Source organism: Triturus cristatus, chromosome 4_1 (assembly GCF_964204655.1).
Source record: "Triturus cristatus chromosome 4_1, aTriCri1.1, whole genome shotgun sequence".
Taxonomy (NCBI): Eukaryota; Metazoa; Chordata; class Amphibia; order Caudata; family Salamandridae; genus Triturus; species Triturus cristatus.
In genome coordinates, this window is record NC_140585.1 from 565,319,727 (window position 1) to 565,338,650 (window position 18,924).

The 18,924-nt window shown below is 41.7% G+C and overlaps 1 protein-coding gene across 4 annotated transcripts in view; it reads right to left on the reverse strand.

Moving 5' to 3' along the window:
• The window catches only part of HGF (hepatocyte growth factor), a 475,310-nt gene that overhangs the window by 58,862 nt on the left and 397,524 nt on the right, over window positions 1–18,924 (reverse strand). For all 4 annotated transcript variants that reach the window (XM_085652885.1, XM_085652884.1, XM_085652887.1 and 1 more), the window contains one exon: window positions 12,471–12,614. In XM_085652885.1, coding sequence (XP_085509011.1) covers window positions 12,471–12,614 — 144 coding nt within the window. The remainder of the gene's footprint in view (window positions 1–12,470; window positions 12,615–18,924) is intronic.

The window sequence follows — 18,924 nt, forward strand, 5'->3', positions numbered from 1 at the left end:
CTGAACATTACCATCATGTTTGTTCAGTCCTGAGAGCAATTCACCAGCATAATTTATTCTTCAAAATCAGCAAATAGTAATCCCATCTGTCCAAGGTGGAATTGCTGGGAGTCACACTGTCTCCATCTGGGCAAGAACTGACAGAGCGCAAAGTACAGGCAATACAAAAATGGCCAGTAGCCTTGAATGTAGGTGATACGCAGTGCTTCTTAGGCTGTGCAAACTTTTATCATCGATTTATCGACTCATTTTCCAAAGTAGTTCCACGCATACCAAGAGAGCTGTGAAAGAACACTCTATTTATGTGGTCGGTAGAAGAAGTATTCCAACAACTGAAACTGGCTGTTAACATGGCTTCAGTATTAGCCCATTCCAATCCAGACAAACCATTTGTTGTTCAAGCTGATGCTTCAAGCATTCCCATAGGGGTAGTTTCACAAAGGAATGCAAGTGCTGGACAGTTAAATACTAATGCATACATGTCCACAAAGCTGAATGAAGCTGAGATGCATTGCACTATCATGAAAAAAGAGCTGTTGGCAATTTGGCATGCAGTATTTGGTGGGAGCCAAGAACACCATTGCATTATATTCAGATCATCACAATCTACAATTAATGAAATCAGCAAGGTTGCTATCTCCAAGCCACCTCAGTTGGATGAGTTTGACTTTGTCATAACCTACTATCCCAGAATTGAGAACAAGAAATCGGATGCTTTGACACGTCAAGATATAGAACAGTTTTTCCCTGATGAACAGCCCAAGTCAGTCATTGAACCTTAACAAGTGGCATAAATCATACAAACCGAGGGATTCCTACAAATCATGAATCAGTTCATGAAAAAAGCAAAAAGGAAACAATGGCTCTCAGATCATACTGAGTGGAAAACAAAGCAAGCTTTACCTGTAAAAGACACTCATTTTTTGGTGCCAACAAAAGAGTTACAAAGCAAGATGCTGAATTGGTATCACTCAGCTCCATGTGCAGAACACGATGGGGTCAAAGAATAAAAAGGCAATTTTGATGACTGTCCATGAAACAGGATGTGGAACTCTTAGTCAGAAAATGTGAGGTGTGTGTACACAAGTGAATCAGATCATGCTAAACCACTAGGGTTATTGCAACCACTTCCCACATCAGATCTACCATGAGAAACTATTTCACTAGAATTTGTGGTTGACTTATTTTGGTAGTTATAGATAGTCTAATGAAGATGGGACATTGCATTGCCTGCTCACAGTTACCCATACCCAGGCAACTGGCACATCTGTTACTACAAAAACATTGTTTTTTGGAAAAGTTGGTATTTCACATTAAGAATGTCTCTTGCTTTATCTACCAGTATCCATCCACAAACAGACAGACAAACAGAACATTTAAATCAGGCATTAAAACAATACTTGCGATGTTATGTGGATGAAGTGACTGAGTCATTGATGGACCTGTTATGGTTAGTAGAAATCATGTATAATAGTGCTCAACATAAATCCATCAAAGTAACACCATTTTATTGCACTTATGGGTTTCATCCATGCTTCATTCCTTTGCAACATTCTCATACAGAAAACAAATTCCCTGAAATACAACAAAGGGTTACACGTACCCAAAAAACTATACAGAAGGCCAAGTCTCACTAATAGGATCCAAGCAATGGTATAAGATGCAATCAGACAACACAGAAGAGTGAGTCCGGTATAGCATCAGGGTGATAGAGTTTGGTTATCAACACCTAACTTACAATTTTAGAAGCAGCAAAGTGTCTTCCTTCCTAAATTCTTTGGCCCGAATAAGGTGTTAAAGCAGCATTACCAAATATGCTTAAGATTCACCCTGTATTTCACACTGTTTTGGTGAAGCCTGCACTCTTTCCAGCTCAGAAAACCTCCACACCCACCCATTTAGGTGAGTGGAGAAAAAGAATTCAAGGTCAAATCTAGCTCCAATTCCAAATTCAGAGAAAGTTTCTGGGAACCAGCCTCGGGTGTTCATGCCTTCTGGCTTCAGAACCAGTTCCATGCTTGATTCCTACAAAGACTGGATCTTGTCAGTGTCCTTTGGGAGGAGGCCCCCATCACATAGGAATGCTGTCAGTACAATTAGGCAAGTGAAACAGCCCTTTAGAAGCAATGGGATGCATTCCGCAGAATGCCCAGAGACTACAGTTTATTCTCACATGGTATCTAAGCACCCAACATTGCCATGCATCACTGTAATATAGAGATCATGTTTTTAATGTGCTAATAATCCTGAAAGGTAGAGTGAGTGAACCAGAAACATCAAGCCCCGTGATACCCTGCATTTATTGATGCCGCGTCAGCAGTGCAGCCATGTTGGGAGAGGCCGCTGTATAACACCATCCCTGCCCTGCTTCTTACCGCTGTTATTGTGTTTGCCAGCAGGGAAGCAGCTGAGTGGAGCGTGCAACCTAAATTGGCCAAAGCCCCAGAAGAGAAGCCGGTCAGTGGTATGTTAATAAGGGTGCACTCACCCCCATACCATTGACCTAGTCTTGTGATTCCCACTCAGGCAGATGTGTTAACGCTCGGAAGAACGATGTGTTACTCATGGATATCGCTGGGATGAGCAGTGTGTGTTCCTGTTTGCCCTCTGTTAGATTTGGGGGTCTATAGGGACCCTCTCCTCTAGTCAGGGTAAGGGGGTATACTCCTAAAATAAACCCTGCTCACCCCCTTGGTAGCTTGGCACGAGCAGACAGGCTTATCTCAGAGGCAGTGTGTAAAGCATTTGTGAACACATACAGTAACCAAGTGACAACACTACAGATGGATACCACACAGTTTTTATGTCAAAAATAAGTATTCTTGATATAGATTTACCACAAGACCATTAAACGACAAAAACACGCAATACTGTTAATTTAGATGGTAGAATTTTGCTTCGTTCTCGTTAGTTCTTAAATGCGACACTTTAAGTCAATGTACCTTTTAGATGCGACACGCACAACAAAAGTGTTGCAACGATGTTGATGCGATGAAGTTTTTGTTGCAAAGAAATAAAGACGTGAAGATCTTCCAGATGCGGCACGCTTCTCCGATGTTGCGAGAAGACTCAACTCGATGCTTCAGCTGCAGCGGCGACACTATTTACGCGATGCGAAGACAGCGGCCTTGGCAGCGACATTCTTCTCCAACGTTGCGAGACGCTTCCGCTCGATGCAATGTTGCAGCGGCGACACCCCTTTATGCGATGCGACGACAGCAGCTCCGACGGCGGCATGCTTCTCCATGGATGCGAGGCGCTTTTCTTGATGCGGTGCAATGCGACAACTACGATGGCTGCGATGGCAACACGCTTCTCCCTCGATGAGAGACTCTTCTCTTGATGCTGTGCAATGCGTCAGCTACGATGGCTGCGATGGCGACACGCTTCTTCGGCATTGCGAGACACTTCCTGGATCATGCGAGACGCTTCCGCTCAATGTGATGCTGCAGCGGCGACACACTTTACGAGATGCGGCGACAACAGCTCCGACGGCGGCACGCTTCTCCTTCTTGAGTCGCGCTTCCAGCTCCTTGCGACACGCAGTCCCTCAGACGGCCCAACAACAGCAGCAGGCACTTCCAAAGAACTCTGGGGAGCTGGGGGGGTGAAGTATGTTGTTCCTGAGACTTCAGCAGGAGGCAAGCTCTATTCCAAGCCCTTGGAGATCCTTCACAAGTTGAGCAAAAGTACACACAAAGTTCCTTTCTCCTCTCTTTGGCAGTAAGGCAACCACTACAGGCCAATCCCCCAGGTTCAGGGATAGTTTCCTCCTCAGCTTCTTCTGGTTCCTCCCTCAGCAGAGGTTTTTCTTGTTTTCCCAAAGTGATCTAAATTCTTGGGATCAGGGTCCCAATATTTATACCCAGAAATCCTTTGTCCTCTGAAGGCAGAGGGGCCTTTGCCCAGTCCAAACCAGTTCCTGAGCACTCTGTTTACCAGACTTCTCCCTTCCTTTCACAGTGCAGGGCAGAAACATTAGACGCCCCACAGGAGGTGGAGCCAGCATTGTGGAAGGCAAGTACAGCTCTGGAGCACTTTGGATTCCTTCCCTTCATTCACTGTGCAGGGCAGAGACATCAGCCGCTCCCCAGGAGGTGGAGCCAGCATTGTGGAAGGCAGGCACAGCCCTATTCAGGTCCCAGGTGCAACTCCTCCCACCCATCTAGAGGCAGATCTCTCTATTCACCACTGGGGCACCTCACCCTGTCTCCTGGAATTCCCCAGCCCTGTCACTCAAACTCAAGACAAAGGAATACACACAGCCTAGCAGAGGCAGGTTTGAATGGTTAGACAAGAAAATGCCTACTTTCTAAAAGTGGCATTTTCAAACACAGAATGTTAAAACCAACTTCACTAAACGATGTATTTTATCATCCTGAGCTCAGGCATACTAAATTTGAATTTCTACCATTTTCTCTGAGTCAGTTAAGATTATAGAAATGTAATAACCAAACTGCCCATTCTGGCCTATGGAGAACAGGTAGCCTTGCAATAGTGAAAAACGAAAATGTCTGTAATTCACTATTAGAACATGCCACACACACCAGGTCATGTCCTACCTTATCCTTACAATGCACCCTGCCCTTGGGCCTACCATAGGGGTGTCTGATATGAAGAAAAGGGAAGGTTTAGGGACTGGCAAGTGGGTGCAATTGCCCAGTCAGCAAGACAGTACCAGACTGCACGCAGGCTCTGCAATGGCAGACCTTAGACACATGTTTACAGGCTGCTTCTGTGGGTGGCACAACCAGTGCTTCAAGCCCACCAGCAGTATTTGGATTACAAGCCCTGGGAACTCCTGGTGCACTGTATTAGGGTCTGACAAGTAAACCAAACCAACCAATCATGGAATCACAAATCATACATTAATTTACAAAAGGGAGCCCTTGCACTGTGGCACTTGACAGCAGTGGCACAGTGCTCTGAGCAACTAACACCAGCAAAAAATACATGAGGCACAGCAGAAAATGGAAGGGAGACTCACGCCAATGTGCTAGGTCTAACACCCTCATTGGTGCAAACATTTTTTGGTGCATATTGAACATGTCCTAGTGAATGGGCACCACTGGTGATAATATATGTTTATCATAAAAGACTTTGTGTATTGATACAGCCACGGCGAATAGCTTTTGCTTGTGACAGTTTAAGAGTAAAACTTGGAAAATAATACTAATGTGCATGTCATGGTGAGTGGGCTTCGCTTTCAACAGTTAAACCCAGCTCTGCGCATATAGAATGACATTAGGAAGTTGAACATAGTACAGAGCTTTTAAAAGAAAGGTGCACTGATGTATAAGTATGAACCACGAGCTACAAGAGAATTATGTTATTCACTTTTGTTGATACAGCCAGAGTAAAATGAGAGCCAATTCATTTTTATGTGAACTTTATTTAATATCGCTTAACAGGTATAATACGGTGGCCCACTTGATATAGAAGAATGCCCCTGTGAAGAATAAGTGATTCCTCATCCTGAAACTCCCACCTACACCACCGCATACTAGTGGAGAGCCTAAGGAAGTGAGGATCTCTATTGATTTCCATTACACTCCTCCCTGTTCCCTTCCCATCCTCCCTTTCCACCACTTAATCATCTCAACATTCAATGCTATAACAGCAAACAAAAGTTGGGGATATCGAGAGGTGGACAATTTTGCACATCACACCAATTCTGAGGAGTTTGTCGGGCTGACAGATAGAAGAGTCATTGAACCTTGGTGTTGAGGCTACAGCGAGGGCTCTCAAAGGGATGGTCAGGCAACTGTTGGACCAGACCAGAATGCATCTTTTTCTCCTGAGTCCCGGACAATTGCCTATCTCCTTGATTCATGGTTGACTAAGCCCACTTAGCTATGATACAGAGAATTGCTCCAGGAGCTCCATGGCACATCATTGCTATGATCCTCAACTTCAAAGATAAGTGCTCTATACTCTGTGCTGCTCGCACCTAAGGGTTAGTGCTGTTTGATTCTAATCACATACTTATTTTCTCTAATTATACTCGATTGGTGGAGCAGAGGTAAACAGAAGCTGAGGGTCATGAAGTTGGAGTAAGTACTGTGGTACACTGCTAAACCTATTGTCCTTTTCAACACTAAGTCATCCTCCTTCAGCACCCGACATTTGCATTGGACTGGGTGGAGTAAGAGAAAACTTTAATACCTAAGTCCCAAGTCTTGCAGAAATCTGAAGAGCAGTGCGATTTCTGAGATGCCCAGTTGAAACATGGATGCAGCGGAGTGGGTAGAAGGCTGTAGACTTGCTCTGCCACTGAAAGCGTCAGAAAGGAGCACATTCAACCCCTAGATTTAGACTTGTGTCATGGACAGCTCAGATCAGGAAAGATAACATGCTGACCAAAACCAAACCTGAGCTTTGGAGCGAAATGTTTTGATTGAGATGGCAGATTCAACAGCAAACCCTGCTGATTCCTGTCTGGTGCTGCTGCCAGACTTCCTCACACGTTGGATGAACTGATTTCCTGCTAACCTCAAATGCCTTTTGCTGAGTTGGTGACATACCTAATGGAGTCCTGTTCTTCAAACGTCCTTCTCACCACTCCTGATGCGGTTTACAACTGTTTTTTATAGTATGCAGATTTGCTCATCTTTAGGTCTGGAAGGAATAGCAAGGTTCTCCCCTTGTAGCTAATGTTGTTTTCAATTGCTGCTATTTGCCCTTTTGTCCTTGGGACTTGTGCATTTGAGTTGGGGCATAGGGATGTCAATGGGGTTTCACATCACTGCTGAATGGTTTGTTAATGTTTTGACATCAACAAATGCATTTGAATAAAATACCCAGTTTCTGCATTCTTACACCACCGCACATGATGACCACACAGACACTGTTAAAGCCCTCATTCTCATACTATAGATTTGGAATATTAATGGCCTTCTTGCTAAATTTAAGAGGGGATTGACTTGAAGGTGCTATACAATATGCCCATGATATCCTTTTCCTTCAGAAGACTCACATGATGGGTATCCGATGCAGCTTCTTGACATGCTATGTGTTTTCCATAGTACTGCTTGGGTGCTTTACACAGGGTTGCAGGAGAGTAGCCAACATCATCAAGTCAGGTCTGCCTTTAAGTCCCTTATGGGCCGGCATGACTCTCCCTGCCCCACCGGCAAACACAATTCTTATGAATTGAGCACCTGGTGATACAGGCCACACCTGACTTATAGAATTTTGTAAGGGATTTTAATGCAATGATGGAAGGAGTGCTGGATTGGTTCCATGTCCCCACCTGCCCTATTCAAAACACACCCATCTTACAGAAGTTGTCAAGTATATGCTTATCAGGGTTGTATGGCATCATTGTCTCCATAAAAGGTGCCATTTAACTTTTACTCAGGTGCCCACAGATTCCTTTCTCAGTTAGACTATTTCTTCTTGCTCTAGTCCGAACTCCGCAAAGTACGAGACACAACCCCCATGCCCGCCTCCCACAGTTTATTCACGGGTAGCACTTAAGGTGGTGTGTGTGAGCTGTAGATACCCAGGTGGGGAGCTTCTTACTCTGTGAGATGCTGACTGTGAAGCAGACATGGAGTGTAAATGATTGAAGTCATAGAATTTAACATTCGAAGCAAAAGTTCTTGGTGCTGTCTTGTGTCTGAAGCCTGACTTAAGACATGATGGATTTTGTTTAACTTGGTATATACTGGAGATAAGCTGGCAAAGGAATGTAGAGCCACTACTTGATGGTTCCAGTGGCCATCACCTTAATGGTCTACCTCCCCAAACTCATATTTTAGATGCAAAAGGACCCCTAGTATTTCCCTCATGTTTGCTTTGCCCATTATAGCACTCTACTGTATCAGTTTATATGGAATGAAAAAACTTCTTTAGTATCTTTGGCTAAGTATTGGAACATCCCTTTTGATGGAACAGTGTCTCTCCCAATGTGTAGTGTTTAATGACTGACACTATCTCCTGCAAGCTGACCTGCCTACACTTCTGAAAGGTGATCTATGGGATGGACTCACCCTCTCCACTTTGTATATGAAGCCCCATTCTATTGGATATCCCAGTGGCTACATCCACAGTCTTAAAACTCTGGCAAGAAGCCCTGTGTACCACTAAAGGAGGGGTAGGCTCACAGGGTAGAACCCCTTGTGGTTAGGTAGTATGTTGGGGGTGTAAAGATGCTGCTGAGATTCAAGGGTGTAGACAACATTGGGTGTTGGTTGTTTAACCTACTTTGTGCCTCATTTGAATTTGTTGCTCGAGGGAAATGAATGAACAGATTACTAAAAAAAGAACTTGCATGACATTCCCCTATGAAATTAATAAATGTAGGATACACTCTAGTTTAGAAGTCTTTATCTTTTGACTTTTGTGAGCCCTGATTGAATCATTCCAGAGGGCCAGGGAGCTTATCCTAAGCAAATTCTATCATTTGAACCTGAAAACAATACAAAAATATACGGAAACAAGTGCACATCACACAACTTCACAACCTGCCGAAACTTAACTAACAGTGAAGGATTTAATGGACCCTGTAATTAATGGGCATGATAAATACCACCCAACTCAGAATTCTGACCCTTGCACAAGCAACTTAGAACCAGGATTTTACTGTGCACTCTGATGGTGTCCCAACTGAGGGTGTGCCAAGAGCCATCAGAGATGGAGAGCTTGCCTGCAAGATAAACTAGGGTACTGGTTGTGATAATTTTGTAACAAATGATGTTTCTGCAATGTTTTGTAATAGTATTTTGGGGGTTTAAATTAATATACATTGCAATTTTACTATATCTCAAAAGGAATGATGAATAACATGTGATAGAAGTCAATCATTTGGTGATAGGATAAAATGCATAACATTATTTCTAACTGCCTTTGGATAATTTCATAGATCTAGATCCCAAAAGGAATTAGAAGTTAGTAAGACAGAGCACAGTTTGTCACTAGGGGTGAATGTTTCCAAGAGTGTAGGTTTTGCATCTATAAAATGTTTGGCGTCTGCAGCTAAGAGATCAAAGTTCAGGAACCTATAACAATGAAGTCTTGAATAAAGGAACACTTAGTCTAATTTTTACTGCCCTACGTAGAGGTGGGTGGAACTCACGGAGTTTTACTTGCCTAAATTCCACACATTTACATAAAAACTCTGTTAAATTCTGCAGAGGTCCACCCATCCCTAGTTAACTCTCATGGCCTGATGTACTTGCCTCCTCACCGCACTCTGGTGGAGTGGATGGTCAACAGCAACTGTCTGGAAGGGCAATCAGGCCTGCAAGATAACAACTGATAAATGGGCGCAGGCCTGCTGTGCATGGCTGAGCGCTGTTGTTTTCCATCACATCAAATCACTTAACTGGCTCCACATGGCACTCTACAATAACAAAGAATAAATAAGTTGTGGGGGCAGAGATCTTCAGTTGTGGCCCATATGAAATCAGAAAAGTTCAAAGCACCACGGTTCCACTCAGATTACACCACTGTGACTAATCACTGGGTCCACAGTCAGTAACAGTGGGGGCCTCTGGCACCAGCCGCACTGGCATAAGGCAACCTACTTCCCCAGTGCTACAAGTCAGTCTGTGCTGGGCCAGAGTAGTGGGGTAGAGAAGGGGCTCTGACTCTGCCCTGGCCTTTCTGGCCATTCTGAGACGCAGGCCTGTTGAGTTCTGCTGAGGGGCCAGTGTGGCCTGGGGATGGGTCATACATGCCGCTAATAGCATTGTATATTTAAAAAGGGGCTCATGCTGGTCAGAGAGGTGGGGCTGTGGGGCTGGGTGAGGGGGGGTTTCGACGGATGACGAGGGGAAATTAAATAAATAGTTAATTTTCCCTCGTCATCGTCTGTTGAAATCCCCCCCTCACCTGGCCCCAGCGCCCCACCGCATTTCCCTGAGCAGGTCACGCTGTCTAGCTGTTTGTTGTTGCAGCTTATTTGCTATATATAAATGTTTGCCCAATGATAGCATTGTTATCAAAAGACAGAAGCTGGTAAATATTTCACCCTGTGCACTCCCCGGGATCATTCCAGCAGACAGATAGCAACAGGCCCATGTGGATGGGTGTATGATTGTAGCTGTCTGTCAGGAGATGGGGAATGTCAACAAAGATTTTCACTCCCTTTCAAACCAATGCCTTCCACATGATAGCGCAAGCCTGCCTTATGTTCGACCACATACTTCTATCGAATAGTCACTGTTTGGTGTGTTCCAGATTGTTCACTGAGCCATCTTCTTTTCTTTTTTTAACATAATGCACCCTAATTTCACTCACCAAGCAAGTCTACCTTATTGCTAGACTACAAAATCTTTCCCAACATCGTATGCGCAAAAGGGGCCTTCTTAACTTATCAGCATAGCACTGAGATCACTCACTGAAAGTTAACTGAATAGGGTATGGGTAATGGAAAGATATATACAACACAGTCTATGTCTATAATCTGCCCCAGTGCCTTTGAAGTGCATCATTTTCTCCACAACCTAATCCACACCTCACCTATGACCGTTGTCTCGTCTGGGATCTCTTCTATAAAGCACCTGTTTTCGGTCTCCCCAATGTGGAAGTAAAGGGCCCAGGAGAGGCCAAGCTAAAGCAACAGCAAAAGGAGCTTTAAGACCTAGAGCTGGCACAATCTTTAATTAGCAAGTTAGAAGCCATGGAAAAAACTTCACAAAAGAATGCGCATGCATGCAGCCGGTGGCAGATCTGTGCGATTCAAGCCTCACCTTCACCCTCTGACACAATGATTGGCCATAGGAGTGAAAAAGAAGTGGGTTTAACTGAAAACTAGGCATGAATACACGCACAAAACGTCATGCCACTGGGATAACCATACCAGTGCTGATTAATTACAACAATTTAATGTAGTAATTTCACGTTGCAAGAATAAAGCAGAATTACTAAAGCCCTCCAATTCCACTGGCAGAATTCCACCCTACCCCTAGTCGTATGCCCTCACTTATAATCTCACAAGACAACAAAAGTCCTTATGAAATCCCTCACATTTGACAGTGTCTCTAAGAAAATTATTCTTCCTCAGGGTTCAAAAACAGTTTTTGAATATATACTAATAATAACAATAATAATAATAATATTGATGATGATAGTTCTAATAATTACATTAATGTACAGTTATTAATGTGTATTGTCGTTAAGGCAATATCTAGCAATTTTCATAGATATGCTACAAGAGACTAGTCCATCAAATCTATGCATTATCGTTTGTGTTTTGTATCCTCCTACTAATTAATCCCCATCATACACGTTGGGCCAGATGTACTACCATATTTTGCGGTCGCAAACGGGAAATTTGTCTGCCCCATTTACAAACGCTATTTTGTGAGTCAGTAATCTATTACCAACTCGCAAAATAGGGTCTGCGACTCGCTATTAGGAAGGGGTGTGCCAAGGCTTTCCCTTCCTAATAGCGAGATTCACTAATATGTATGAATGTTTTGCAACCGCAATTGCGGTTGCAAAACAGTAAGCCACTTGCAAATGGGAAGGGGTCCCCAGGGGCCCCCTTCCCCTTTGTGATGTGTGCAAAAATATTTTTTAAGATTAGGCAGTAGTCCCACGGACCACTGCCGACTCTTAAAAAATGAAACAGAAACGTTTCATTTTTTTAATTAAATGCATACCAGCTTTCCTTTGAAGAAAATGGGCTGCATATTTTTTTTTAAACGGCTTTATTTAAAAAGCAGTTACAGACATGATGGTCTGCTGACCCCAGAAGGCCACCATCCCTGGGAGTTCTAACCATTCCAAATGGGGTTGCAAAGTGCACCTGCCTCATGAATATTAATAAGGCAGGCAATTTGCGTCCCGTTTAGGAATCGCAAACAGTGTCTGAGACACTGTTGTAAATTCCTATTTGGGAGTTGCAAATTGACGGAATTCGAGACTCGCAAATTTATAGGGTTGTACATCTGGCTCCTTGTTTCTAATTAGGGCCACTGCTTCTTTTTGTTTTACTACCTGAACTTGTTGCAACCTGAAAGCAGGATCCAGGAATGGAGTTGCCAATAGGTGCATGCTGTTACGGAGTATCCTTCAGTGATGTGACAGAAGGATGCACAATAGGATTTTGTATTACCAAGACTACTGATTTAACCACATATTGGAATAGAAACAGTGTTTTCCTCTAATAGTTTATATATCACCATATTTTCTTATACAGGGACAAAATAAAAACAGTAACTGTCATCCCACATTAGTGCTGAATTTCTTGACTCTCCTTTCTAAAGTAAACCTTCACTGCTGAGTCACTGTAGAGGCTTAGAAAGAAGGGTTACCGTATGAGCTCAAGCATACTCAAGTATGCCCCTTTGCAATTCCTGGTATATCACAAAGTTAGAGGTGGCTATAAAATATTGGTTAATCAGAAAGATCATTTACATTGTTCCATGGTCGTTCAGTGATGATATATTATGACAAAGCAATAGATTTTAGAATTTAGCAAATATTTGTAATCATTTAAGTATGCAAGAAAATCACACCTGGAAAGTATCAGCAAAACCAAATTTGATCCCTTCGGTCCGAACACCAGCTGGGAGATATTCATAACTTGTTTGTTCTTCTCATGTCTTTCATAAATATTGTGCACTCCAAGCCATGCTTCATAATCTTTTAAATCAGCATTCCTGTGTAAGACACATTGATTAGCGTATGTTACACATTTACGTAAAGCAAAAAATAGATAATACAATATGATGCAATACAAAGACAACAGCAAATGCATTAATTTTGTGCACAAGTAGATTTATTGCTAACAAAGAAAAATAACCCCTTACATTGTAAGTACTCTCATAGTTTCTGAGGACTCTGCAGCCTAATATATCTCATTGTTTGTTCAAATTATATCAATCACATTTCACAGTGCTCTGTTTATCTTGCCATGGGATATATTATTTTTTTTTTTTGTATAATGTCCCTAAAAACATTTGGGAAAAATTACTTCACCTTGTTTCATATGAATGCATAGAAAAAATGTGGGTTGAAAACTTGTCCCTAGTAATCTTTCTAGATGCACTCTTGTCTTTTATGTATTGTTTAGGTGAGAGAATAGCTTCTACTCTATGACAAACTTCCATAGGTAAAATTGTTCTTAACCCCTTGTGGGTTAAAATTTAACACGTACTTGGGGTAACAATTTTCTTAAATCTTAAAACTAATGATCATAGGCCCACTGAGGATAATGTTGGCTAAATTCCTTGATGGGTATGTATCTTGCAATGGTGTGGATTATGTAATGATTTTGACTGCAACATTAGCATTGACCATACAGGAAGACATCAAACTAGGTTGAATGTAGTATTTTCGGTACGTATTAGTAATTTACTAAAATCAATGGAATACATAACCTTGAATACACATGGTGTGCCATATTTTTCCTAATCTGCCATTCATTTACTTAAATATGGTCACATTTTAGAGATTGTTTTCAACATAACAAGTTCAAACTAACTTACTAATATTGCATCCCATATATTTTTGTGCAAGCAAATAGCCGCTAGAACGGGGCAAGATAGCAATAATAGCAACGGTATGAAGCAGAGACAGATTATGACAAAGGGAATACGTGGGGTTAGATTCAATTTGGTTCAGGAGGTCTCACGTGACAAGCCTTCAGAGCATGGTACTACATTTGAAACCGTAGTGAATGAGCTACAAATTGGTCATGTGAAAGGCCCACAAGGCCAAACACGTTTTATTTCTCTGCCTATGCTACCTGCCCCATTAAATGCCCCTGCTGAATCGTTTACTGTGTACAACAAAGGCAGTTGAAATACTCTTGAAGAAAGCCGGGGAAGTTTCTACAACTACTGTTCAGAGAAATTCAATTGGCTGTGAATCCTTTATACTGTGCTTTGTGGACATATCCCTTTATGAACAGGCTGCCAAATAGATCTCTTCTGCTGGACATTTTCTACTTGGTTCTATCACTCCTACTTTTCATCTCTAAAGATTAAAATTTGGAGAACCCAATGCTACATTTTGAAAAATAATGCTCTTATGTCACCTGCATAGATTTTACAACCATCTACACTGCAAAAATGGTCATGAATAATGTTGATGGGTTGTGGGGAATGGGTGTAAGTGTAGTTTCAAATCAATTGGGGGTTTCTGATGAGGAAAGAGTGACCCTGACAATGACTCAATATATTTTACAGCAAAAAAATCAGATGCAAGGTCAAAGAGCTTCAATTTAAAAAAACAGAGGATGAGCGGGTAGTCAGCGACAGGTCTAAATTGAGAGAAAACTATAAACTAAAAGGTCACGAACTAGAAAATACTTTGGCATGGCTACCTGCAGACTTAGTAAATTCATCTAGACCTACAATTCCCATGGATACAGAATGGGGATTTATCACTACCCTTGAAACTAAGCTATGGCAGAGTAGGGATCAGCATTGGGAAAAGACGATGGGGGAAGTAAGTTAAACACATTAAAAATAATGAGTTGGAAAACATGATATCTGTTGCCTACAAGAGAGGGGGAGGTATAAGCTAGTATGGAAGCTACTATGGACGAATATATTACACATAATGTTCCAGCTAGCAAATATGAACAAGTTTGTCCATCAGGGGGCCTAGTACCTGGGTTTTCATAAAGCTACACAACTCTGCTGAACTCCTCCCAGTATTCAGTATACCCTTTAATTGTAATTGAATTCATATAGTGCTTACTACACCTGACGAGGCTTCAAAGTGCTTTTTTGGTGAGTAGCATGCTTCTCCGGCACCCAAAAGGATTAGTGTTGAATTACTATAGTGAAATATGAAATTAATTTGAGCGGTGGATATGTTAGTCTGTTATTTGGATTGAAAAGGATAGTGGATGGATAAAATAGGGAAAGGTTTGCATTTATATAGTGCTTGCTACCTCTGATGAGGTGTTGAAGTGCTTTTCAGTGAGTAGCACGCTACTGCGGAACCAAAAAATTATTTGTGGTGAATTACTCTAGGGAAATATGGAATTAATTTGAGTGGTGGACATGTTAGTCTGTTATTTGGATTGAAAAGGATAGTGGAGGGAAGGAAGAGGGGTTTTGCAATAATATTGTGCTTTCTACCCTTGATGAGGCGTTGAAGCACTTTTTGGTGAGTAGCACGCTACTCTGGAACTCAAGAAGGATTGATGGTGAATTAGTGGAGGGAAATATGAAATGAATTTGTTTTGAGCATTGGACATGTAAGTCAGTTATTTTGATTCTAAAAGGATAGTGGAGGGATAGAAGAGGGAAGGGTTTGCATTTATAAAGTGCTTGCTACTCTTGATGAGCACGTGCTACCCACCAAAAGTGCATTTTGGTGGGTAGCACGCTACTCCGGAACCCAAACAGGATTAAATAGGGAATTAGTATAGGGAAATATGAAATTAATTTGAGAGGTGAGCATGTTAGTCTGTTTTTTGGATTGAAAAGGAATAGTGGAGGGATAAAAGAGGGACGGGTCTAGAAAGTTTGTTGTTTTGGATTTCATAGCAAAAGGAGGGGGTGTCAGGATGAGTAAAGGGGAGGTGGAGGGGGAAGAGTCAGAAGGAAGGGTTTATAAAGGCTTGTTTGGGAGTTCTGAATAGTAAACGAGGTATGAGATGATGCAAGGAAGGGTAGAGAAGGGGTAGAGGAGGGAAGAGTCTAGAAAGGGTTATATTGGGGATCATAGTAGTCTTATGGGTTTTGGGATGAATGAAAGATTAGAGGTAGAGGATATATTGAGAGAGGTATAGGGTGAGAAATAGGGCGGTGCATTGGAAAAGTAGTAAAATGAGGTTTGAGATGATTCAGAGTGGAGGTAGAGGATATACTGCAAGAGATATAGGATGAGATCTAGGATAGTGCATTGGATATGCTGAATTAGAAGCAAAGTAATAAATATGAAGATACATAAGTACATGAAAGGTATATATGTAAAGGAAGATAATATATGTAGATCAAAGTTGCATTCAAGAAACTCAAACTTTCAAGTGTTGCTGTACTTTAAATTCAAATGTATTTTTTATTTTTTTGTAATTCATTAGTGAAACAGTTGTAGATAACTAGTTATGATTAAATATTTACCTATTTTTGCAGTCACTTGTATACTCATTAAACAGTGAATAATGTAAATATAAGTAATATGCATATTTCTTAAGCATAACTAATGAATATCTATATCTTTAAAATTATAATTATTATACACGTTTATACAAAGCAATACACATATGTAGGTACACATCTATAGTCCAAATAAATGCTTATATACAGAGGGATATGCTGTATATTCATGATTGAGTATCCGTAGTCTTATGTTTACGGGTAAAGGATTCCATAGTTTGGCTGCTTGAACAGAGAAGGATGTGCCCCCCATGGTTTTTTTCTTGTATGGTGGGATTATTAGGAGAGGTGCCACTCTAGAGTGGAGGTTCCTTTGGTGAATGTATTTGGTGATTTTATTCCTGATGAAGAGCAGTCCTGTTCCATGTATGCTTTGTGGGTGATACAAAGCAGCTTGAATGTGGGTCTTCTGGCAAACGATAACCAATGTAGGGCATTCAAGGCAGGGCAGATATGGGTTTGTGGCTTTATATGTGGGAGTAGTCTGGCAGCAAAGTTCTGAATCTGTTGTTATCTTTTCATAGTTGTTAAAGGTGATCTGTGATAGAGGCTATTGGCCTAATCGAGTCTGGACCGAACAAGAGAGATGGTAGCCTGGACCTTGTGTGGAAATACATGGTGGGGGGAGATGTGTCGCAGACTTTTTATAGTAATGAAGCTTAATCCTAGTAGTTTGACCACTTGGGCATTCATTGATAGCTTGGAGGTAATTCTGAGGTTTCTTACTTCCTTTGATACTTTAGGCGATGTTTTCAGATCATCAGGCCATGCAGCGAGTGGGTCATAAGTTTGCCAATCGCTACACTTGGGTATTTCCGTTTTGGAAGCATTCAATTTGAGATGTCATCCATTGATCCACGACTCTGAGACATCTGAAAATTGGTGAGTTTACAATGTCTTTGGGTCATTTAATTTGAAGGAGTATTTGTGTAACATCTGCATAGTTATAACATGTGAGGTGAAATTGATTGATTAGTGCTGGTAATGTCTTCATATCGATGTTGAAAAGCATGGATGAGATGATAGAGCCTTGAAGGACCTCTGCTTTTGTGAAGTACAGTTTGGAAGAGAGGGGGGATATGGTTGACATGGTGAATGTCTAATCCCCTCAGGAAGGAAGGATAGGGCTACGGCCATCTTAGATGTGACTATGTGACCTATTCAGAATAATAGTCTCTGGTGATTGCAATAGATCCTTGGGTAACATTTTCACTGTAGTGCAATCGTGAAGAGGATCTCTTGCGGGGGGGGGGGGGGTGCCTTGAAACTGTTACACAACACAGTAATAGGTAAAAAAAAATCAGGTGTGTCCATGATGTTGACTTGTGAACTCAGGCCTACATGTGATAACCCAACACACATGACATACAGAAGACACAAAAGTTCAGCCCTCATTGATTACATTTTGATCAACACGAAAGCTTGGGTAACAGTATGAGATAGAAGGGTCATTTTGTGACCTTGCAGTGGTCATACTGCCCTTATTGCCTTACTTAGTGATGCAAATCAAGATACAGGGTGTGTTTCTGAGTTCGATGGACTAATACAGCACCTGTATTTGTTCAATCAGGCATTAGAAGGGCAATTAGTTTAGCCTAGTCTGATAGAATTAGAAGTAGTTTCTAAAAAAAACTGACATCGACAAGGTGATTAAACTCTACAAACAAATTATCTGTAATAAAGCCTTTTCTTGACAACCACTAAATCTAGTACCCATGTCAAAGAGGGCAAACTACCAGGCAATTGCTTTGATCATTAATGTTGGTCTGGGAAAAAGAAGTTGACCTGTGCCCTAGCGAGTTGATATGAGTTTAGAGACCAGAAAATCGCATTCACATGTTTGAAATGGCTCTAATAATGCTCTGATACCCGAGAAAAATCTGCAATGCCATAGAAAATATGAGTGGATGTTAGAAAAGCTGTTAAATAAAAATAAAACTTGAAACTGTTGATCAATTATCCCACAGACTAGGTGTGCCATTGTAAAGCAACAATCAAATGAATTCTGTGTTAAACCTAGCATCTTTGGCTTGATTTCCCCAGTCTTTTTGCTTCTGACCTCCTGCTTTTTGACTGTGTGTTGCATTTTGTTTTTGCTGGTTTCAGGAACCTGGGCGCTTTACCACTGCTGACCGGTGCTAAAGTGGAAGAGCTCCCTCTGTAAATTGCATTAGTGATTGGTGTATCCATGATTGGCATATTTGATTTACTAGTAAGTGCCCAGTAAAGTGCACCGGGAGTGCACAGGGCCTGTAAATCAAATGGTACTAGTGGGTTTGCAGCACTGATTGTGCTACCCACACAAGTAGCCCTGCAAACATGTCTCAGACCTGCCACTGCAGTTTCTGTGAGTTTAGTTGTAACTGCCATTTCAACCTGGCAAGTGCACCCACTTGCCAAGCCCAAAACTTTCCTTTCACTATATGTAGTTCCACCCCCTAAGGTAGGCTCAAGGTAGCCCCATGGGCAGGGTGCAGTGTAGTTATAAGGTAGGACATGTACTGGCCTGTTTTACATGTCCTAATAATTAAATACTGCTAATTTAGTTTTTCACTATTGCAAGGACTATCTCCCCCATAGGTTAACTTGGGGATTGCCTTGAAATATCTCTTAAGTGTCATTTCTTTTTTGGAGCAGGCAGAAATTTGGAGTTTTGGGTCTCTGAAAGCATCATTTATAAACACATATTTTGGTCAAGTCGGTTTTTAAATTGCTTGTTTGAAAATGCCACTTTTAGAAAATAGGCTTTTTCTTGCTTAACCACTCTGTGCACCTGTCTGTCTGTAGAGTCAATATCTGGGTTGGCTGATTGTTGGGCTCTTGTGTATTCACTGTAGACACTCACACAACGGGA